The 23,890-nt window shown below is 34.7% G+C and overlaps 1 protein-coding gene across 2 annotated transcripts in view; it reads left to right on the forward strand.

Moving 5' to 3' along the window:
- The window catches only part of DYNC2H1 (dynein cytoplasmic 2 heavy chain 1), a 146,190-nt gene that overhangs the window by 17,858 nt on the left and 104,442 nt on the right, over positions 1 to 23,890 (forward strand). For both annotated transcript variants that reach the window (XM_087966204.1, XM_087966205.1), the window contains exons 20-39: positions 1,067 to 1,194; positions 1,502 to 1,651; positions 2,553 to 2,758; positions 4,342 to 4,497; positions 5,430 to 5,544; positions 7,609 to 7,779; positions 8,602 to 8,984; positions 9,196 to 9,328; positions 9,835 to 9,952; positions 12,067 to 12,179; positions 12,283 to 12,402; positions 13,389 to 13,539; positions 14,240 to 14,442; positions 17,386 to 17,568; positions 18,633 to 18,815; positions 19,618 to 19,841; positions 21,446 to 21,561; positions 21,948 to 22,147; positions 22,832 to 23,096; positions 23,677 to 23,884. In XM_087966204.1, the coding sequence (XP_087822330.1) occupies positions 1,067 to 1,194; positions 1,502 to 1,651; positions 2,553 to 2,758; positions 4,342 to 4,497; positions 5,430 to 5,544; positions 7,609 to 7,779; positions 8,602 to 8,984; positions 9,196 to 9,328; positions 9,835 to 9,952; positions 12,067 to 12,179; positions 12,283 to 12,402; positions 13,389 to 13,539; positions 14,240 to 14,442; positions 17,386 to 17,568; positions 18,633 to 18,815; positions 19,618 to 19,841; positions 21,446 to 21,561; positions 21,948 to 22,147; positions 22,832 to 23,096; positions 23,677 to 23,884 (3,526 nt within the window). The remainder of the gene's footprint in view (positions 1 to 1,066; positions 1,195 to 1,501; positions 1,652 to 2,552; positions 2,759 to 4,341; positions 4,498 to 5,429; positions 5,545 to 7,608; positions 7,780 to 8,601; positions 8,985 to 9,195; positions 9,329 to 9,834; positions 9,953 to 12,066; positions 12,180 to 12,282; positions 12,403 to 13,388; positions 13,540 to 14,239; positions 14,443 to 17,385; positions 17,569 to 18,632; positions 18,816 to 19,617; positions 19,842 to 21,445; positions 21,562 to 21,947; positions 22,148 to 22,831; positions 23,097 to 23,676; positions 23,885 to 23,890) is intronic.

The following is a 23,890-nucleotide window of genomic DNA, read 5'->3' on the forward strand; positions in this document are numbered from 1 at the left end:
AATGTTAATTCACCAAATAAATTTTCTTATATTTTGTTGTTAATTTTTAGTGAAAGCTAGTTTTTTTGTGGAGTTATAACCCTAAATGAACACTGTAGCCTGTAGTAAGGAGTCCTGAGGAAGGAAGAAAAACACCGTATTTTCCAATAATTTTCACCTTGTTCTGGCAAATAGAGGGAGATAGTTGATTTTATGCAGCTATTTTCAGTTATTTTCTTCCTTGACATTTTCATTTATAGTGAAATGGGAAGAAAACCAAGCTTCAAGGATTAGCGTAATTTCTAACTTGACTGCTGTGTTTAGGTTAGGTTAGTCTGAATCAGGAGTGTGCAAGCTATAATTGAAACTAAATAAATATCAATAAGCTTTTTGGAGTTGCAAAATGCTTGGATCCTTCCTCCCCCTATCTAAGAGTAATCACATAAATCTTATAATGCCTGGTGTATTCTTTTATAAGCCAAATCCTTTCCTTTTGGAATAAGGGCTGAGTTAAAGACAAACAGTATTCTTTTCTGCTTTTTCACTTGTTTTGTATTCTATTTGGTTGATAATACAATTTTATGACCACACATTTCAGTTCAGTCGAAAATGTCTAACTATAAGATTTTTTTTGCCCCAAAGAAGCTTTATTTGTCTATTTATTTAGCAATTTATATTGACACCTATGTTAGAATGATGCCTCTTGATGGGGAATAGAAAATTAAAATAAAAACCAGTGATGCAATATAATTAATAAAAAATGACAACTGGAAACAATCAATATAATATATAGCAGAGGTCTAGTACCATCCAATTATACAATCAATTAGAAAACTATGAGCAAACACACTAATCAATATAACTCACCTATAATTCTGGCACATGAGAGAATAAGGGATATAATGGGAGCTTTAATCCTAAATATTTGATGGACGGATTGTTACAAATTAGTCCATAGGGATATTATGGTTGGGAGCACGTCAACCAATTTTTTAGACTGGATTTGCCATTTTTGTCCATCGATTGATTGTTGTTGTTTTTGTTGTTGTTATTGACTCAATTGTGTTTTCTCTTGATGTTTATGTAGGTCATCAGCATGATATTTCTTCATTTCTCAATGATGCTATGAATGTCTTAGTAATAAGGCCCCAGTCAGTGGAAGAAATAACGGAAGATAGTTTAAAATATAAAAACTTAAAAGACAAAAAAGAAGAGGTAATATTTTTCTCTACTATCAAGATTTGAACAAATTTGATATCTGAATATTTCTAGAATATGAATATTATCTAAAATTGTTAATTATTTCTTAATAGACTTCATTATTGCTGTATGCTATTTCATTATTGCAATATTGCATAATCCCAAGAAAAGACACATTTCTTTGAAGGGTTGCCTACATGCTATATACACATCCACATTTGTTTTCTTCTACTCCAAATATTTCATGATCATAAAAGATGGTGTTAATTTATTTATTGACCCATACAATGTATTTATGCGAATATCAAATCTCTCTGCTTAGGTCTTTCTCCTTTTCCAAGAAGCAGAAAGTAAAAATAAGCTTCTCCGAACTGTGGCTGGTGGGGGCATTGAAACAATTGGCAGCTTGAGAGCTACATGGGATAAATTTGAGTTAATGATGGAGAGTCATCAGCTGATGATTAAAGAACAGGTAACTAAGAGTCATTCCATACATACACACACATTCTATATACATGCACACACACACACACACACACACACACACACACACACACACACACACACACACACACACACACACACACACACACACATAAAACAGGTTGAACCAGGAACAGCTGAGAGCCTTGGTGGCGCAGTGGTTAGAGTGCAGTACTGCAGGCTACTTCTGCTACAGTCTGCTGCCTGCAATTTGGCAGACTGAATCCCACCAGGCTCAAGGTTGACTCAGCCTTCCATCCTTCAGTAAAATGAGGACTCAAATTGTTGGGGACAATATGCTGACTCTCTAAACCACTTAGAGAGGGCTGTAAAGCACTATAAAGCGGTATATAAGTCTAAGTGCTATTGCTATTGCTATTTTGTCTTCAAAACTTGATATAAAATGCCCAGGATTCTAGGGGGTTGTTCTGAATTTTTGAATTTTTTAAAAATTCCCTGTTTAAACCTTGGATACAATGTGATAAATAAAACTTTTCATGGAAAAAAGAATGAGATTCTAGCATGCAATTCCATATATATTTTGATTATTTCCAAAGCCAATGCATGGTTGTTATTGGTACTGTTTTCCAGAATCTGGGATAGGTTCGAATCTGTAAGTCTTCCACTTCGAAGTGTTAAGGCAAGATCTGGATTATATATTCAGTTACAGGATTCCTTTCACTCTTTTTAAGAAAAGTATCAAACACAACACTGCTAATTTGAAATTGTATTTGAGAGTACAAATTAATAGTATGATATATTGTTAAACTACCCTTTGAGCAATGTTAATCATTTTTTATAGTAATTCTGTTAATATATACAGTAGCTGTTTCTGGAATAAATTAATAATAAACCTTTTGTTCCTGTTTTACTTACTCTTTGGATTTCAGGTCGAAGTGATGAAAGGCAATGTGAAAACCCGTGTTAATACCTATCTTCAGGAACTGGAAAAATTTAAAGCTCGGTGGGATCAGTTGAAACCTAGTGATGATGTTATTGAAACAGGACATCATGATGTGCTACAGAGAAGTGCTGAGATCATAAAGGAAAAGAAAATTGAGTTTGATGAACTTGAGGATATAAAGCAAAAACTTGTGTATGCTTATTTTTGTATAAGTATGAACAAATATCAGCATATTAGGAATAGTTTTGTATATAGAATTTTTGAAAGTAAAGTAACAGCTATTAGAATAAAATAAAATAAAAAATAAAACAATTAGATTAAAGTTCTGTCAGTTTTCAATTTCCCATCTGATTTTCTAAAACTTACATGGCATGATATACTTTACTTTAATTTTGAAGTAAAGATAACTTTCTACTGTAAAAAGAAATAGGCATAAAAATTGTAATGGGTGATTTTGAACATATAACTAATACACAGTTATATTTATCTCATTACTAGACCTTAACATTAAATTACAAACATATTGTTAACAATAAAATTTTCAACTTAAATTTGATTTTTGGGGTCTTTCATGAACACATAGTTATTTTAGTGATAATTTAGTAATGGCTTGCCATGGTCTTTTTCCAGGATATTTTGTTACTTCCTGATGGGTTCTCATCAAATACTAAGAAGGTCTCATCCAACTTAGATGTTTAAAATCAGTTTAAGTCAAATATACGTAGGTAGTCATTGACTTACAAATGTTTTTTTAACAAGGGCTTGAATTTATGACATTTATAAAATAATTTATGACCTGTGATCAAACTTATCACTTTCTCATCATGACCATGGTCATGTGATCTTAATTTGGACCTTTGGCAACTGGGTTACATTTATGATGGTTAAAGCATTTTGTGTTGACGTAGTTGTAATTTTTGACCTTCCCAGCCAGCTTCCAATAAGCAAAGTCAATTGAGGAAGCTGGATTTGCATAACAACTCCATAATTCACTTAACAACTATGTTATTCACTTAACAACTATGTTATTCACTTAACAACTCTGGTAATTCACTTAACAATTCTGGTAATTCACTTAACCGCAGTAAAAATGATTGTAAAATTGAATGCGATTGCATGATGGCTTGCTAAATGCCGTATCATTTAGCAATTGAAATTCCAGTCTCAATTCCAGTTGTAAATAATGGACTGCATATATATTCAGTATGTAGTTTGGCAAAGACATAATCAAATTAATAAAATAATCAGAGTTTAAGTGAAAGTTTAGAGGCAGCTGGAGTGATTTTTATTTACGATGTTACCACATAAGATATATACAAAACATCAACTGTGGAAAATACATATTTTCACTTGTTTGATCTCCAGTTAGAAGAATCAGCATTAGGAATATTATTTTAAAATTGGGTAACACATACCATATTGCATTATTTTATAAATGTTCTTTTAGTTTCTAATTTGTTCTATTATTCCTCAGATATTCCATGGTTGTTCTCTAATAACTGTATATTAACTGTATATAAAGTATATTATTGATGTATCTATTGAAAGAAAATAGAAGGAAACATTTTCTTATACAGAAAATATATATTCTCATTGTTCCCATAATTTCAAGATGTTGCTGATTGATCTATATATTTTTATTTTATTGCATTCAATTTACATACCTGTATATTTAAATATATTTATTTGGCATACAATGTAACATTTATTTATTTTTTTGTATACTGCCTTTATTATTTTTACAAATAACTCATTGCTGTGTTCTTTTCTTTCAGTAACGACTGTTGTCACTTTGATTTAGAAGAGCCTGATTTCTCTTTAGCCAATGAAGTACGCAGAGACATTGAATGCTGTGCTGAAGTTTGGTCACTGTATGAACAATTTTATGAAGGTTTTCAAGAAAAAGCCAATGAAGATTGGATTACATTTAGGTATTTAAGATTAAAGGTAGCAATAGCAATAGCACTTGGACTTACATACCACTTACAGTGCTTTAAAGCCCTCTCTAAGCAGTTTTTTACAGAGTCAGCCTATTGCCCCCAATAATTTCGGGTCCTCATTTTACCCACTTCGAAAGGATGGAAGGCTGAGTCAACCTTGAGCCTGGTGAGATTTTAACTGCCAAATTGCAGTCAGACGGCAGTCAGCAGAAGTAGCCTGCAGTACTGTACTCTAACCACTGTGCCACTGTGGCTCATAGGTAGTCTTTGCTTTCTTATTGACCACTTGTTCAGTGACAGTTTGAAGTTGCAGCACTGCTGAATAAGTGATAACTTGCAACTAGTCTTCAACATTCCTGCCATTGCGCTATCACCAGTCATGTAATTGTCATTTGGGTGCTTGTCAATAAGTTTGCACTTTGGAGCACCCTGCAGTCACATGATTGCCACTTGTGACCTTCCCTGCTGTCTTCCCACAAGCAAAGTCAAAGGGGAAGCTGGCATGGAAAGTTACTTGTCATTCTGGTAAGTCTGCTCTGGTGGTCTCCCCATGCTCTTGTGGTGTTGCTCCATCCTTTACCCTGGCCTCCCTACACTAGTGCTGTATCACCCCCTTCACACAGCATTTCCCAACTTGCATGCATCCTGCTCTGAGCCTCACTCACCTCCCTGCAACCCCCCCCATCACTCCATGCACCTTACTGTAGACTCCCATCTCTTCCCACTTAAAAATCCTTGCATCTTGGAGTTATGATGGCAACTGGGATTGCTGGGATTGTTGTCATATGGTGTTGCATTTTACAGCCACATTATCTTAGCTCTAAGGAATCCCAGTCCCAATTGCCCTTGTACCTGAGTACTACCTGTACATAGTTCTTAATTATAATAGTGGTTGAACTTCTTTTAATATATATTGCATACAGGAGTAAGACCTACCTGTTTGAAGAATTCTTGTTGAACTGGCATGAAAAACTGAGAAAGATTGAAGAACACACAATAATGACTGTGAAGTTGCAAAAAGAGGTGGATCAATACAAGGTAAAATGATCATGCGAGAAAATTAAGACAAATATTGGAATGTTTAGAATATTTTGAGAGTTCTGAGACCTAGGCATATTTATAGAGTATACAGTATTTCATTCATTCACATATATATCTTGAAGACCCTTCTAGGTTTTGCATTTGATTACAGCAATTAATTTTAGCATATAACCTTTCAAAATATTCAAAGCATTTCACATTGTTATTTCTCTTATTGTTGGAATTGCTGTGTAAGATGGTCTAATATTATTACAATATTCCCATATATGTAGTCCTCCCTTAATTGGACCGTCAACTCTGTGACTAAGTAACACAGTGATTAGGCAAAACATCACATGACTGCTTTGCATAGTGACAGCAGTTCTAGCAATCCCAGATGCTGTTGTTAAATGAATCCCAAACAGTTGTTAGGCCAGGATCAAAGCCATTTTCATGCCCCTGGTGGAGACTGACTCTGAGGAAGAGGAGGAACAGCCAACAGGGAGTGGAAGTGTGGCTCCAGAGATGGTGGAGGAGGCTGGGGCAGAGGCTGGTTGAGCACTCAGAAGAGGACCCAGGCCCATCCCCTATCCATCCTAAGGCACGCAGGGAGGAGAGGATCAGGGTAAAACCTGGTCTACTCAAGAGGAGAGGGCCATGATTGTCTTCATGGGTTGCAAGTGGGAGATTTGCATAAGAGTTTGGACCTGCGTGCTAACAGACGCTGGAGACAGATTAGTGTTTTATTCCTAAAGAAGGTTTATAACTTGGTTGGCATTCTTCCAATGGACCGTCCCTGGTTATCTTCCTGAAGTTGGCAATTATCTATCCTGGTCTGTCAAGGAACTTTATTATTCAGTGCGGTTTGGTTTTGGTTTTTGCTTCATTGTCGGCTCTTTGAATGTGAACTATGTTTCTTGCCTTTGAAATGTTATTTTGAAAATAGTTTACTCCTCCACTGAAAACAATTGAACAGTGAAGCCAAGTTGAAGGCATTTAGGGACTTTTATTTATGTTTTGGTTTTTATTATATTTCTGAGATACTCTGGGTCATCACAGCCATTCTTGGAAAAAAGTAAAGAACTGCATCCATTTCAACTCCCCACCCATCTATCTACCTTTTATCTCTAACCCTAACCCTAACCTTCTCGTCTCACGAAGTATCTAACCCTACTTGCTACCGCCAGCTGTCGTTCCCTCCCAGGCCTGCCCACGGCATTGCCTGCCACACCACATTCCAATACTTTACTTGCTAGGGCCTTTTATCACACCCCCTGGCCTCACAAGGGCAAGGCTTCTTTTGCGTATCAAGCAGGGCTGCTCTTCTGCGCTGACCACAGCCTCCTTTCATCATTCACACCCCATTCAGGGCTCTTTTTGGTGAAAGAAACAGCTCCCCCAGCTCATGAAAGAAGGCCAGTCTATGAAAGAAGATCCTGGCTTGTGCCAGCGCAGAAAGTACCTTATTTCACACATTGGCCAGATCTTTTGGGGAACGAAAGCCCTGGCTGGTGCACAAAAGGAGGCCCTGGCAGGCAAGCAACCGAAGCCCCAGCTGAACCAGGAAAAGAAGGCATTGCAGCAGAGAGGACTGGGCAACAGTGACAGCTGGTGGCAATGGGTAGGCCAGGCCACCAAAAGCTAGTTGTAAATGTGAGTGCAAATTTTGTTTACTGAAGTCTGTTTACTTCAGTGGTCAGAACTTCAAGGCTGGATTGCTAATCCCCTTTTTCAACACTGTTGTAACTTTGAATGGTTGCTGAATAAATAAACTTTAAGATAAGACTACCTGTATTGTTAAGATCCAGTGTTAATTAAGTACAGGATTCTAACTTGGCAGCTTGCTGTTTATGAAATAAATCTAAAAATATTATTTAATATGCCAGGTTAAAATGATATGAAATAATATAAATTTTTTGGATTTAAAGTCAGTACTATTGAGTGCAAATATAAGAATATGGCTGTTCCAAGTATTTGTTATTCATGATTCTTTCATAATCCTTTATTGTTTAAACATAAAATACATTCATTGTTAAAAAAAGTAAAAATATCTACTAATATATGCTCTTTTTTTCCTTAAAGCTGACCCTTCCTATATTGAAATATGTTAAGGGAGAACACTTGTCACCTGATCATTGGCTGGACCTCTTTCGTATTCTTGGTCTTCCTAGGGGTACCAGTCTAGGAACTCTGATGTTTGGAGACCTCCTAAAAGTGGCAGATGTCATTGTGGAAAAAGCAGCAGAATTGAAGGTGTGAATTATTTTTTAGGATGGAGAAAATTATTTGAAGAAAATTTGGGGACGTATTTTTGGCTTCCATTTAAAGCAAGGAATGCTCCAAAGTTGTTATCCAAGTTTAATTAAAAATACTTACTAAATCAGTTCTTTCTGTATAAAGAAAGAAGTAATAATTTTCAACATGTAGTACTGATATATTGTTCGTAAGTGGTACAGAAATTTCATTACACTCTAGTAATGTTCTTATACCTGACCTTGAAGACAGTAACCCTTAATAGTAAACTGTGTTATAGAAAATGCTCATATGTATTTGGGAACCGTCATCTGATAAAATAATTTGACTGGTTAGTATAGAAATATTAATTATTCAAGATAATTTTGTTAGAGATTTTAATTTGTTACTCATTTTATTTAGACCTTGGAAATATATCACAAATCTGTATACCATAGCATTATGTAAGTGAGCCATGGAGGTGCAGTGATTAGAGTGCAGTACTGCAGGCTACTTCTGCTGCCTGCTGGCTGCCTGCAATTTAGCAGTTCAAATATTATCAGGCTCAAGGTTGACTCAGCCTTCCATCCTTCAGTAAAATGAGGACCCAGATTGTTGGGGCCAATATGCTGACTCTAAAGTGCTTAGAGAGGGCTGTGAAGCAGTATAAAGCGGTATATAAGTCTAAGTGCTATTGCTATTGCTAATACCATAATGTTTAATTAAAAAACCAATTAGTGCTTTATAAATCAGTATCTGACATTTCTTTGTTCTTTGGATTTACCTATAATAGTAGTTATATATCATTAGCTTAAATTAATGTTAATTTATATTTGCTAACAGGATTTGAACAGCAGGGCTCATGGTGAGGTTGCAATCAGAGAAGCCTTGCGTGAGCTTGAGCTTTGGGGAGTTGGAGCTCTCTTTACATTAACAGATTATGAAGATAGCCAGAACCGTATGATCAAATTGATTAAAGATTGGAAAGATATAGTCAATCAAGTTGGAGACAATCGTTGCCTACTTCAGTCACTGAAAGACTCTCCATATTACAAAGGTTTCCAAGATAAAGTTTCTGTTTGGGAAAAGAAACTCGCTGAACTGGATGAATATCTACAGAATCTAAATCAAATTCAGAGGAAGTGGGTATATCTGGAGCCCATTTTTGGTCGTGGAGCTTTGCCTAAAGAGCAAGCACGCTTTAACAGAGTAGATGAAGACTTTAGGTTAGTTAACTTTATATTCTGTCTTTTAATCCAATTGCCTCTTACATTCCTCAGAGGAAAGCATAAGCACTGTATGAAAAATTTGTAATTGTATTAATTGTATTTTCATACTTCAGGTCATAAATAATAGTTTCAATTGCTTATTTTTGTGTTATTAAAACTAAAGAACAAAGAGCAGCGTATATTCACACTATGTTGTTTCCTTTTAAAGATCAATAATGGCAGATATCAAACAAGATAATCGTGTAATTTCTTTGAATACCCGAGCAGGAATAAGGACAGCCTTAATTACTATACTTGACCAGCTTCAGAGATGTCAAAAATCTTTAAATGAATTCCTGGAGGTAAACAATTCTGATCACTCTATTTAATTGTGAATTCAGGTGATGAACACTAAAATTTTATATTATCTCCTTGAGATTATTAATAAACATTTGTGTTTATACTTATGCATACCCTCATAGGAGTGCAAAAATAGCATTTTTCTGTGACATCTTAAAGCAGCTGTGTCATTATACTCATTCTGAAGCTGAAGTGCTGCACAAACCTAACATCTTTCAAGTTATGCTTTTTTATTCATATATTTCTGTCTTATTCTTTGTGTTCATTTTTCATTTCTTAAGTACTTTAACCAATAAAAATTTTAAAAAAATTGGAAGAACAAGCAAGTGATAGAGGGAGACTATTGGGTTGTGGGTTTTGTGTGTGTGTGTGTGTGTGTAAAAGTAGAGATGTTCAGTTCACAGCTATTCCTGATTTCATTATTTGAAAAGATGTTAGTTTAACTGGTTCAGAAATAATTACTGGGCTGTATTGGAGAGGCCGTCTGAATTTATTTATTTTTACATAGGAAAAGCGTTCTGCATTCCCTAGATTTTATTTCATTGGAGACGATGATCTTCTGGAAATCTTGGGTCAGTCTACTAATCCATTAGTTATCCAATCTCATCTGAAGAAGCTGTTTGCCGGTAAGAATGGTAAAGAATGTTTTGAAAAATGAATAGTTGGAATGAACCAGAACATCATCTAGTTCAACCAAAGTGTAAGAAAACCATTTAAAGCATTCATGAGAGATGGTTATGCAGACTCAAAGCCCTCCAGAGATTTATAATCTCCGTAGGTAGACTATTCCACTGTGGTAATGTCTTACATGTTTCTGAGCTACAGAACTTTGGATGTTTCTCCATCCCTCATTGTTTGTTACAGCAATATAAAACCTCTCCCATGCCAAAGGCTTACCAAATCCCCCCCAACATTTCCATTCTACTTTTGCACTGTAAAAAAAAAGATTTAAATAAAAATATTTATAATTTAAATTTCTAAATGTTTATGATGTTAAAAAAATTAAATAATGTTTTACTATGCATACTTTTCGTAGTACTTGAAGTAAAATGAATTTCCGTGGCACCTTTTCAAAGAATCACTTAAATCATGCAATTATACAGATTGGTAGAGAAATATGTTGTTTATTTAAATGTATTGGCTATCAAACTCCAGTAGGAAGGTTTGACATACTTTTAAAAAACCATATGGTTTTTTTCAAAGGATAGGTGTTTACCTAATATTCCCTGTTATAGAAGGCATCACGAGACTCAAAGAGTATGCCACCCTAACAATTTATTGTTATTGATCACATCTATCCTTTCCTGATTTACTTGCTAACAAGATAGATCTGCATTCTTCCACAGAAATTTATACTGCAGTAGTCTGCATCTATACATATAGATCAGTTACAGTAATATTAGGTACAATTAAATTTTAAAAAGAGACTTTAAAATAATCTGAATAAATGTTTCTAAACCTTGATGGCTTGTGAGGTTTCTGACAATGGAAGATTTTGGTTACAATAGGTTTCCCATGAAAGATAACAAAAATGTTCTTATGTTCTTTTCTAGTAATACATATGGAAATGGGGAAAATATAAATTGAAATCTATTTATAGAGATTACTTAAATATTTTTTAAGAGTCCAGCTTTAAAAAAATGCTGTTTTCATTTATTTATACATGTAGTATTATGACATTTCCAGAAATGATGATGAATTCAGGCCAATACTTTAATTGGCAGATAATGTTCTACAGTCCTCTTCCATATCCATTCAGGGCTAATGGCAGGATTCTTCATAAGAGATCTAAAATATATATGATAGAACAGTAATGTGAGCAAAATTGGCTTCTGTTATGTTGGATATAAATGATGAATGTATTATAAAAAGCATTGCTTTAATTTGACTTCAAATAAATTTCCATTTTTAAATCACCATATTATAATCCAAGTTAAATTTCTGTAAAAAGTGATATAACTATATTAGGGATGTGCACAGTACAGAAAATAGACATTGTTTAGGCATTGAACTTAAAACAAACTATCACATTGCACAATTTCTGCTAAACTATTTCAAATTAGCATCTGCGTAATAGATACAAAATTTGAATATTGTTCCTTGCTCAGTGAAACCAAAATTCTGATTTATAGGATAGTTATGGGAATCACATTACTCACTCAGTAAATTATGCTTTTATTTAGTATGTGCTAATAGGTAAGCACAATAGAGCAACAATACAAATCACAATGCAATATAATCAAGTAAATTACATAACAATCAAATGCTACAACCATCATTCTTCAAACCTCATATAGTCTCGCAAAAAGAAGCATTTTAATTCCATTTTTAAACTTCAGGAGATCAGACTCTGGGCATTATTCCAAGAGGAATTTAATTCCAAATAACAGGTGCTAATAGATGAATGGGTCTACATGCCTATTCCTTATTGTGGAATCCGTAGTATGGATCAGACTCCCATTGTAACATCCCACCAGACTTCTCACCCCTGCTTTTCTCAGTATTTTTTCTATTCTCTCTCCAGTTGCTGTGACTGATGTCTTTGGCTTATTTCCAGTCTCATCCTCATTTCAATCCTTTTCTGCCCAGAACAATTTAATTTCAGCCCTTATCCAGATCAGTGTTGTTCTATGTATGAACAGGTTCAGCCATGGACCATTGAAAACCAATTTTTCTGAACACCGAAGGTTTTACGCATTCCTATATTAAACTAATCAATGCTACATTATTCCATTAACAGGAATTCACAGTGTAAGCTTTGATGACGATTTTAAAAATATTATTGCAATGAAATCTGTAGAAGGTGAAACCGTACCTTTCAAAAATAAAATTCTGCTATCCAATGATGTTGAGGTAAGAAAGTAAGCTCCTCCTCCTTCCCACCCCAATTTTCCATTTGTCAAAATTAAGTATGTTAACGTGGTTTATTGGATTTTCTTGATATATTATTTGCTAGATATGGCTGAACAAATTGTCTTTAGAGATGAAGGAGACTTTAAAGAAACTATTGATCGACTGTGTAGCCACTGGGAAAAGATTACAGGGTTCAATTGATCCATCGCTTTTTCCTTCACAGGTATGTTCATTTTTTTTCTATGCAAAAACAACATTTCAGTTTTGCAAAAATGAGGGTTTTTGAGTATATGGTGGTATTTGCTTACTAATTTTTATCTCAACTATTGAGTAGAATTGAATTTGAATCTAAAATAAATAACAGTTTGAATATATCTATCTAATTGATCTGAAAAGAACTCAATTTGGTTTGCAATTTGGATTATATCCAACATCAGACAAAAGTACTTTCCTTTGCACTTATCCCCATCCCTCAAGCCATCTGTATCCCTACAATCTGCACTGAATCTTTGGGATATATACTGAAGATTGTGGAAAAGAGTAGAATCTCTTTTAGTGGCTAATAAACAACGTTGCATGCAACTCTTTGAAGTAAATTTAGATATAAAATAAATCACAGTATATCCATTGAAATCAATAAGATTTATGCTAATCTTGATTAACTGAAGTGTCATAGTGGTTTAGTGGTTTTACTTTGGTCTGGATCTATCTCAATAGTTAAACTGAGTTGTCCATGAAATAATATTGTTCAGTGCTCAATAACTGCAATAACTTTTATCCGGGTACTACAAGTCAGGGTTACTCTATTTCATTTGCTTTAGCCAGTTCCTTGCATTGCAAGTAGCACCTTCATGATGTAGATATATCTTGCATTTATATATGGTTTGAAAGGTACAGCATAGGGTAACCATTTGTTGACTGCCCCTAACCTGTTCTGTCAGAGGCACAAGTCACTGGCAGTTTAATCTATGTCTGAACTCACAGTTTATTTTTGCTTTTAAATATTCAAATAAGCATAGTTTTTTAAAATCTGCATACAGCATTAATAATATAATAAATTGTTTGACAATTTGTTACCTATTAGAGTTGCAGCAGGAGAGTATTTTGGATTTGTGGATAAATGAAGTAGTGTGATTTCTTTAAACAGCCATCATGGATGCTATTAGATGGTGTAACTTATTCTTCTTTATGGATATGTTTTTCCAATAGATCCTATGTTTGGCTGAACAAATTCAATTCACAGAAGATGTTGAGTGTGCAATCAAGGAATGTAACTTGCAACAGATAGAATTAGAACTAATGGCTAAATTGGAGCATTATACCAGTATAGATACTAATACAGAAGACTCAGGCAATGGAGGTATGGAAAAAGATAGCAGGTATAATATTCTAAAATGATTTCATATTCTTGATATAGACTTTGAATCATGATCACATGTGTGGCTTCTTGCCATTTGTGCTGTTTTTTTGTATTTGTTGGTCTTGATTTCTTTCTTTTTTTACTTTCTTTTGTATGCCACTGAACACTGCATTATCTGAATTGCAATTTGTTAAATTTTGCTCCACTTAACTAAAGAGGAATTCACGTATTATGTTAATCCACCATTTTGTTCACCATAGTTTATTTACTGAGCTATAATAGCCAGTTCCAAACATGACATAAAACTATAAAGCATAATTTAGAAACTAAAGGGCAAAACCATCCATGTTACATGACTGGAAAAATGGTAAAATAGCACTTTCCTGGGTTTAGTTTGAGTATCCAATTCAGTTGAATTGAGTCTTGCATCTTTATTTTTATTTATTTAGTTCTATCCATCCATCCAGTTTTTATCCTGCCCTTCTGTGCAAATTGTACTGTATAATAACTTTTAATTTTAAATTCTCAGAAAACTACAGGCACTAGTTGTCTTTTATATCATTAGAGTTATTACTAAATAATTATCAACATGATGTTACACTTTTCCCTTTGTTACTTTTCATTTCTAACCATATGACCAAATTATAATGGGTGAAACCATATAAATTAATCTTATTTTAAACTATAATATTTTTTTCAGAATCTGGAATCCTTGAGTTAAAGCTTAAAGCCCTGATTTTGGATGTTATTCATAACATTGATACTGTACAACAGCTCATTGCGGCTCAGGTCAATAGTACTGATGATTGGGCCTGGAAGAAACAACTCAGATTTTATCTTAAGGATAAAAATTGTTATATTCAAATGGTGGATGCTGAACTTCAGTACACTTATGAATATCAGGTATTTTAAGTTTAGCATAAATTATGTTTTATTCTTTCATTCCCATCCTCATATTACTTTCAACTAAATGAACGAAAGCAAGCAAGTTGTTTTAATGAGCATTAGTTTAAGATTGTAGTCCTATAATCAATTGCCTGAAGTAGGTGGACCGGTTGTTTTTGTGATGTGGAGACAATAACTTGGTCCTCAACACCAATAAGACTAAGGAACTTATAGTGGACTATAGAAGGAATAGATCAGACATCCAGCCCTTGCTTATCAATGGAGACCAAGTGGAGCAAGTGGCCAGTTTTAAGTTTCTGGGTGTTCTCATAAAAGAGGACCTGACTTGGGAGGCTCACATTGCAACACTGGTCAAAAGGGCCCAGCAGAGATTATACTACCTGAGACTTCTCAGGAAACAACAACTAAATGAAAAACTGCTGGTGACCTTCTACCGCTGCACCATAGAGACTATTTTAATTTACTGCACCTCTGTATGGTTTGCCAATTGCACAGTGGGAGATAGGACAGCACCTTCTAATAAGCAAAGTCTATAGGGAAGCCAGATTCAGTAAAGGAAGTATTACTAATTTAAGAACGGTAGTGATTCACTTAACAGCTGTGGCAAGAAAGGTCATAAAATGGGGCAAAATTCACTTAACAACTGCCTCATTTAGCAAAACAAATTTTGAGCTTGATTGTGGTCATAAGTCGATGACTACCTGTATACTATAGATATACATGCAAAGTGATAGAAAAAGGAAAATTCTTCCTGGGTTTCAGTTATTGAAACTTTTCTTGGCTGTGATAAACATTTTTTTTTCTAAAGTATGACTTGTTAAAATACAGCTCCCATCAACTTTAATTATAAATAAATAAATACAATTGAGTTCTAAGAATATTTTTTTATTGCTACAATGGATACTTTTTAACATTTTCTTCAGTAATAGATTCCAGATCTTGATATTCCCCTCGGTTTCAGAATCTGTTTTCATGTGGTGTGATCAGGGGTGGGATGCTACTGGTTCGGCCTGGTTCTATAGAACCGGTAGCTGCGAAAAGCAGGTGACACCGAACCAGTTCGGTGTTTGGCTCACCCACCTGCCCGGACTCTAGGCTGTTCTTTATTCCCTGCTTTTCCGTCCTCAGCTGCTTTGTGCGGCATAGCTGAGGTTGAAAAAGCAGGCAACAAGAAGATTTTCAAAGGCTGCGCACCTGCATGCAGCGCTTGTCAACTGTCCAGGCGGCACAGCTGATTTCTTGCAAACGCTGCACACATGCGTAGTTCAGAGAACCGGCAAATCGCTCCACTGGCTCGCCCCTCCCCCCCCACTCACTCCTTACCTGCCATGCGAGCCATCCAACTTGCCTGGTTTGGTAAGTTGCTATTTTTCCTCCCTTTTTTTCCCCCGACCATCAGTGCTGTGCTCTGCAGGGAGATTTAGATTAGCTAGAAAGCAGGAAATCCTTGGATTTCCTGTTTTCTAGCTAATCTAAAAGCAGAGCCGAACCTTCCTTAGGACTGAAGCTTCTACTTTTCAGTGTAGAGTCAGACCCAGGTAGCCGATTGGAGATAGATAGATCTGTAAGTGATTCTGTGATTCTGTGAGCAACTCAATCTGCCTGCCTGCTTTGCCTGCTTTTGGGTAAAAGTTGCTCTTTTTTATAAATAATTCAATATTTACATACATGGTGTTTTGTGAGCTAATTTTGTGAGTTTGCTTGCAAGCAAATTTTATGTGACAGACTCAGGTAGCCAACTGGAGATAGATAGATCTCTAAGTGAATCTGTGATTTTGTGAGCAACTCAATCTGCCTTCCTGCTTTGCCTGCTTTTGGGTAAAAGTTGGTGTTTTTTTATTTTAAAATATCAATATTTACATCAATATTTATAATATTTACATATAAGCCATGCCCACCCAGTCACATGACCACCAAACCACACCCACAAATTAGGCCATCCATAGAACCGGTGGTTAAGAAATTTGAATCCCGCCCCTGGGTATGATGGTTCTTGTTTTGTAGAAACAATTCAAAACATTGTTAATGCCTGAAATTTGTAGCATAGTCATTTGAGAATTAGCTTTAATAAAAGTGAATTCCATGATTCTTTTGGAACTCTATGTATCAGAGTCTGTCTTTTTTAGAATTCTAATGTTTTAGTACTTTCACATGCTTGAGCCTATATTGTAATAAAATTGTTTTGAAGATTCTAGAACAATAACATGGTTTATCTTTTCCATAGCTCATTTTAATAGAGAGAAAAATCTCTAGAGCCTGAGGCCTGGGTTAGAGATGAAATTTGGTTTGCTGGAAGAAAATTGCAACCATCTGATTTTTAACACCATTCATAATTCTCATTGGAACCTTCTCATCTCACAAAGTATACTTTAATAGGTTTCCTTCCATTGCAAATAGTAGACTTAAGGAAAAAAGGAGCAGTGTTATGAAGGCCAAGGGTTAAGATTTGTGGACTTCAACTCCCAGAATTCCTGAGCTAACATGACTGGAGGAGGAATTCTGGGAATTGAAGTCCAAAAGTCTTAAAGCTGTCAAGTTTGAAGGCCCCCGGGTTAAAGTCTTTCCTTTATTATTCTCTTGATCTGGCACAAAATATCTCTGTTTAAGTTTTTGAAAACAAACAAAAAACAAACAGACAAGCTTTCAAGTTATTCCATTTTGCACCTTTGAGTCAAATGTTTTGGAACAGATAAAGATACACATGCTGAATTCAGTTTGGCCCCAGGATCTCTTTTAACAAGGTATATATATTCCATATAATGCTTTTGTAAGTAACTCAAGAAAGTTGTATACGTTTGAATTTTTGAATATTTCCATGTTTTTAGCATTATTGAAATAAATAATTACCAATTTGGAATTCACTTTTAGTGGTAGTGTTAATCTGGACAACTAGGTTGAGTTCATAAATTTAATTGCATTTTATTGTTTTTAAAATTTTAGGGAAATTCACCAAAGCTTGTTTATACACCATTAACTGACAAGTGTTACCTTACGCTTACTCAAGCTATGAAGATGGGCCTTGGAGGAAATCCCTATGGCCCAGCTGGAACTGGCAAGACAGAATCTGTAAAGGCTCTAGGGGGATTACTCGGAAGACAAGTTTTGGTGTTTAATTGTGATGAGGTGAAGTAAAATATATCTACCTGTTGTATGAAGAAGGTTCATAGATCTTGTTGACTGATTGATTGATTATGTGTCATTAAGTTGTTTATGGAGATTCTCAATCATCCAAGTGCTGTCCCAAAAGCAATTTTCAAAAGGCAATTGGATTTTCTTGTTTTTCCCCCCTTGAAAGTGTTTCACTTCTCATCCAAGAAGCTTTTTCACTTCAGAATTTCAGTTGCCTTTTTTTTAAAAGGATCTTTGGGTGCCATCAAGTTGACTCCTAGCAACTTTCCACCATTAGATTCTTTCCTGAAGAGCTAAGCTATATATGTCTGAAATAGGATAATTCAAACCTCATTGTGCCTCTAGTGAGACTGTGAGTTGATTTTTTTTTCAATTTGTTTGGTCCCCTTGGCTGTCCACATTATTTTGAGAAGTCTTCTCCAAAACCAGATGGCAAAAGCATCAATATTGTTCCTATCCTGGTTCTTCAAAGTCTACTTATGACTTATCTCCCCAGAATGTTTTGGTTAATATGGATGGCCATATACATTTGCAAAATTAATGAATGATTGAGTGGATGAATGAATGAAGTTATAAATTGGGATGGCTAAGCTAAGGCTGAAATTGGGTATAGTCCACTACATTGAGATGATTATGACAATAATGATTGTTCTCTTTAAATCCCTTTAAAGTTATAAAGCAGAAATAAAAAACATATCTTCAGTAAATACATAGAAAATATTTATCAAATTTATATTTATGCAGATTTCAGTATTCTTTCCACCACAACATCTGTAACAGATGAGACCAGGCATGTAGTATTTCCTTTTTTAAATGTCTTTTCTTATTTCCTTTGTAAATTTTTTTTAAAGGATCTGAGACTCCATTGTTAACAAAAAAGGGCAGAAACCGCAAATTCAAAAGTTCGCTCCCTGAAATGATCAAATCAGCTGTGTTTAGCCTCCCCAAAGCATTGATACTTTTGTTACAAAGTTTAAAACTTCATTACACTATTTTTACTTAGGAAAAGGAATATGATATATCAGGTAGCTGAAGTAGCATTCCTTGTTTATTTTAAGGGCATTGATGTGAAATCAATGGGGCGTATCTTTGTTGGTTTGGTGAAATGTGGAGCCTGGGGCTGTTTTGATGAGTTTAATCGTCTGGAAGAAGCGGTACTCTCTGCTGTATCTATGCAGATTCAGACAATTCAACATGCTTTGAAAAAACATCAACCCGTTTGTGAATTACTTGGAAAAGAGGTACCAATCTTAAACTCTTGTACAATATTTACCTCCTTGCTTAACTTACTTTTGCTGCAACTTCAGCAATTAGGAAACTTATGGTTCAGAGTGAATGAATCAGAAGTTCAACCCAAATAATTTATCTCATCCAAAACCTTAGAGGGCAAGGTCTTAAACAGGTCCAAGAGAAAGCAATCAAGCTATAGTCAGACAGAGGGAACTGAACATGAATATGGGATGGGATGACTTTCAGGAATAGGTTGAATACCTTCTAAATTAGGGACATCCATAATAATTAATAAACATCTGTCTTAGTTTCATGTGTGAAGGAATTAGTTTCATTTAAACATTGGATCCTGTGCCTTAAAATAAAATAAAAAGTGTTGAACATCTGTTCTATCTTCAGATAATTTACAATTCCAGAAATTTTACTTGATTGGATTTTAAAAAATAAATTTTGTGGAAAGGCAAATTTGAAGAGTTACATCGAGTAATTTAACGGTTTTAAGTCTGTTGCATTAGTCTCTTTAGATCAAAACAGTTGTCCCTTAGAATTTGAATTGAGTTAGAACTGATACCTTACAAGACAAAGCCAAGAAATGACAACATTGAAGTGCTCTGTATCTCTTGTCATGCAAGCAAAATGATCAGTGAGAATGTATGGAAATATGTCAGCCATTTGAATGTCTTTCAAATGTTTTTAATTCTATATAAAATATACAGCATGCTTTGGTGTCTATATAGATTGTTAAGTTCCTATTTAATGGTTTATATAGGTCATTGAGTTTTTACTGAAGATGTTTGCATGTTTAAATATCAGGTAAAAATGGATCATAATTCTGGAATTTTTATCACCATGAATCCTGCTGGGAAAGGCTATGGAGGCAGGCAGAAATTGCCTGACAATCTTAAACAGCTTTTTAGACCAGTTGCTATGACTCGTCCTGATAATGAGCTAATTGCAGAAGTGATATTATATTCGGAAGGCTTTAAAGATGCTAAACCTCTGGGAAGAAAACTGGTGGATATTTTCAATTTAGCAAGGTAAGCATTTGGGGATTTTTTTTTTCATTTCCCTATCCCCAGGCATTTTATTACCTCCACCTCCTCTTTTTGTTCTTTCATCTTTGTCTTTGGGGAATAAGCATTTTGACTCTTTACTCTGTTTGGATGCTCTTCAGTATTTCAGTAAAAGGGCTTTATTTTTCTTGAATATCATAAAATTTAGGCCCTATAATACACTAACATTTTTGATACATTATTTTGATATAATATAGCTGACTACATGACATTTGAACTAGGTTCAACCAGTTCAGATGTCAGTCATGAAAGTATTTTGATGATCTTTAGCAAGCTTTGCCAGTTTTAAGCCATTGCATCTGAGTGACTGAAAATTGTTGACATGCAGAATCAGGGGATTTTATTATGAAAACATAAGCCATTATCATGATAGCATAATATGCAGATATATGTGTAATGTGTAATTTATGGAAAATAATATCTAATGCTGTTTTACCAATAATGGATAATATTTGTAGCTCAGGGTTGAAATGGTGCTCTCTGAGCTTGCTAGTTTTCTTGCAGATGTTTCATTACCCTAACTAGGTATGGTAACATCATCAGTACTAGTGCTGTTTTATAATGTAGAATAGATGAAAATGTGATCAAAATTTTGTAATCAATGGAAACAGTAAAGTATGTATAATATACTTTTAATATCTGTAAAAGGAGAAATATAATGATATTTTTCTCTGGCTGAAAGGCATTTGGAAATTTTGATTCAAATCAGGTAGGGCTTTATTAAATTAAAAATAGATTATAGATTCTGATACTTTTTTACTTGTACTCTGAAATTTGGTTGAGCAACAAAAGAATGTGAATGATTTTAAAGTTGATGTCAATATCCCCACAAATGAAGAAAAAATAACAATTATTTTTCAAGTAAAAAAAATCTTAGGGGGGAATATGGTCTAGACAGGCTTCCCAATCTGAAATTTAACAACTAAGTTATATTTAGTCAATCCTTAAAAACCCTTTCTTGAATTCTTCTTCCACTAACTCTGATAGCATCAAGCTTTCAGCAAATAATCTCTTCCTCTGAAATTTTTCATGACAGAGTAAAGATCTCAAATATGTCTCCTTATCCAAATATCACAATATTGCTTTTTCATCACTTTAGTCACATTGAGGTCATACCAATATATGACCAATATATGACTTATTTTTATAATATTTTGTTAAACTAAGTGCATTCTTCAACATTTCAGCAAAATAATTTTCACATAGTTTCTCATAATTTGATGTTTCCCTGTGGCTAAATGCCCAGCTGCTGTGTGCAATACACAAAGAATAGGAAGTTCCATTAAACCATCCATTTTCTTACCATTGTAGTTCTAGAAATAGCTTATAGAATGTGAACCCTTTCCTCAAAGACCTTGGCCCTTTTCTGCAAGAATATGATAGAAAGGTGGCTGTGATGGATGAATGCTATTTCCTCATTCACCCTGTCTATGAAAACCTGTTAGCCTTTTAAACCAGTTTTTCCTCCCCCATGAATCAAAATCCTTCCATGTGTGAGTATTCTTTTCAACAAGGACAAACATTATTAGTAATAAGAAAAATATTATAATTCTTTTTTTTTTCACCAGAGAGCTCTTGACTCCTCAGCAGCACTATGATTGGGGCTTGCGAGCATTAAAGACTGTTCTGAGGGGATGTGGAAATCTTCTTCGACAGCTGAAAAAGAATGGAATTAAAAAGAAAGGTAAAGAACATTATTCTATGATTTTCCTCCCTAATATTTGCAATCTGACCATGTTATTTTTATTTGTATAATATCCTTATTAAAAGTTCACTGAATTGACAGCAGTTTGATCCTCACCGGTTCAAGGTTGATGCAGCCTTCCATCCTTCTGAGGTTAGTAAAATGAGGACCCAGACTGTTGGGAGCAATATGCTGACTGTAAAACAGAGCTTGCTATAAGGCACTATGAAGCGGTATATAAGTCTAAGTGCTATTGCTAAAACTTACAGCATTAAAAGTCTGTTACTTGAAAGATATGCATTTCTGTGGGAGTTCTAAACTAGTTTGCTTATACTGCAGCTTCAAGCAAAAATAAATAGTCTTATGTTTCTTTTGTTTCCAAACAGTTAATGAAAGCCACATTGTGGTTCAAGCTTTGCGTCTTAACACCATGTCAAAGCTTACCTTTGCAGATTGTGCACGATTTGATGCACTGGTTAAAGATGTCTTTCCTGGTGTTGACTTTAGTGATGTAGATTATGCTGAATTAAATAGTGCTTTGCAAAAAACCTTTGAGGAGGCCAATCTGGAAATCATATCTGCCCAGGTAAATATTGAGTTCTGTCTAGACAACAGTAATTCCTTTACTTTCATTTATATATATATAAAATCTGTGACTTCAACCTGTCTTTTTGGAAGCCTGTATCCATCCTCCCATCCAGTGGGATAAACTCCCATCCATTTATTTAGCCACAAACCTTTGCTTACTGTACCTTACTATATCCTCTTAATTGTTATGACACTCATGTCTGCAAATTTGAAGGCAAAGTCATACTTTTGAATGGTTATATGTAGAATAAAAACACATTTGACTTAAAAGTGGTAGTTAGGATTCCCTAAGCAGTAATTTCATATATTTTCTTAATGGCGGCTATTACTTTTAGTAATAATCTGCCCCCCCCCTCCCCCCCCGTATATCTTGGTCCCAACCCTCCCTATCTTTCCCCATGCCTTTGGGTCTAGAGTAGAATCCCAATAAAATTTCCATTTTATGCTGATAATTGGTCTTCCTTCCTTCCTTCTCTCCCTCCCTCCCGCCCCTTTTCAAATTAGCATAGGCATATTTGATTTTTATATGCCATCTAGAATCACTCTGTTGAGCAGACATAAAAATCTATTTATTTATTAGGTAATTTTCTTTCATAATAAATGAAATTCAAAAAATAGCTTTGGACTGTGGTTAATGATGGGGAAATATAAACATGTATTATCTTTTTTATTTTTGGTGAAGATAAAGAAGGCTTTGGAATTGTACGAACAACTCCGTCAAAGAATGGGTGTGGTTATTGTAGGCCCAAGTGGTGCAGGCAAATCAACCCTTTGGCGGACCTTAAGAGCAGCTCTTGGAAAGGTTGGCAAAATAGTGAAGCAATATACCATGAACCCTAAAGCTATGCCCCGCCATCAGTTACTCGGCCATATTGATATGGACACAAGAGAGTGGTCAGATGGAGTGCTTACAAATAGTGCTCGGCAAGTAGTACGAGAACCTCCAGGTATTTTTCTTAAATTTGCAGGTATTACATTTTATTTAAGAAGGACTCTTGCTTTTTGTTTATGTGTGAATGTATGCAGAAATAGCTTTAATTAAACTTTCCCCCCAAGTTGAACATGCATAGCTTTAGGTTTAGTTTGGTCATATATATAGCAATAAAAAATGCCAAGCTAATTGTTGCAGCATATGCACACTTTCTGTCTTTATAATAATAACACATTTATTTTCACTAAGTTAGCAGATTAAAACTCCTAATAATACCACTGTTTATTAAATTACTACTGTTACATTATAAAAGAGCAATAAATCATCTCATTGTACTTGGTTAACGAAGTAAAACCTAATGACCAATAAAATGTATTTGAATTTTAGGTATTTGTGTAGAATACAGCAATCTGATTTTATGTACTATTTATTCAATGAGTTTCATTCACATAAATTAAAAAATCATTGTAAGAAACAGATATTATTCCCTTCTTACTCATGTACATTCCATGAGAGTAAAGAGAATTTGAATTCATTTGAAAGACTGCTAGCAATTTCAATAAACTTAAAATGTTTTTATTATGCTTTGTAAACAGATGTTACTTCATGGATAATCTGTGATGGAGACATAGACCCTGAATGGATTGAATCTCTGAATTCTGTCCTTGATGATAATCGACTACTTACTATGCCTAGTGGAGAAAGAATTCAGTTTGGTCCGAATGTTAACTTTCTTTTTGAAACTCATGACTTGAGCTGTGCTTCTCCTGCCACAATATCTCGCATGGGAATGATTTTCCTTAGGTAATT

This window comes from Notechis scutatus, chromosome 5 (genome assembly GCF_049901735.1).
Source record: "Notechis scutatus isolate UNSWTSFEM ecotype Mainland chromosome 5, rNotScu1.2, whole genome shotgun sequence".
NCBI classification, from domain to species: Eukaryota; Metazoa; Chordata; class Lepidosauria; order Squamata; family Elapidae; genus Notechis; species Notechis scutatus.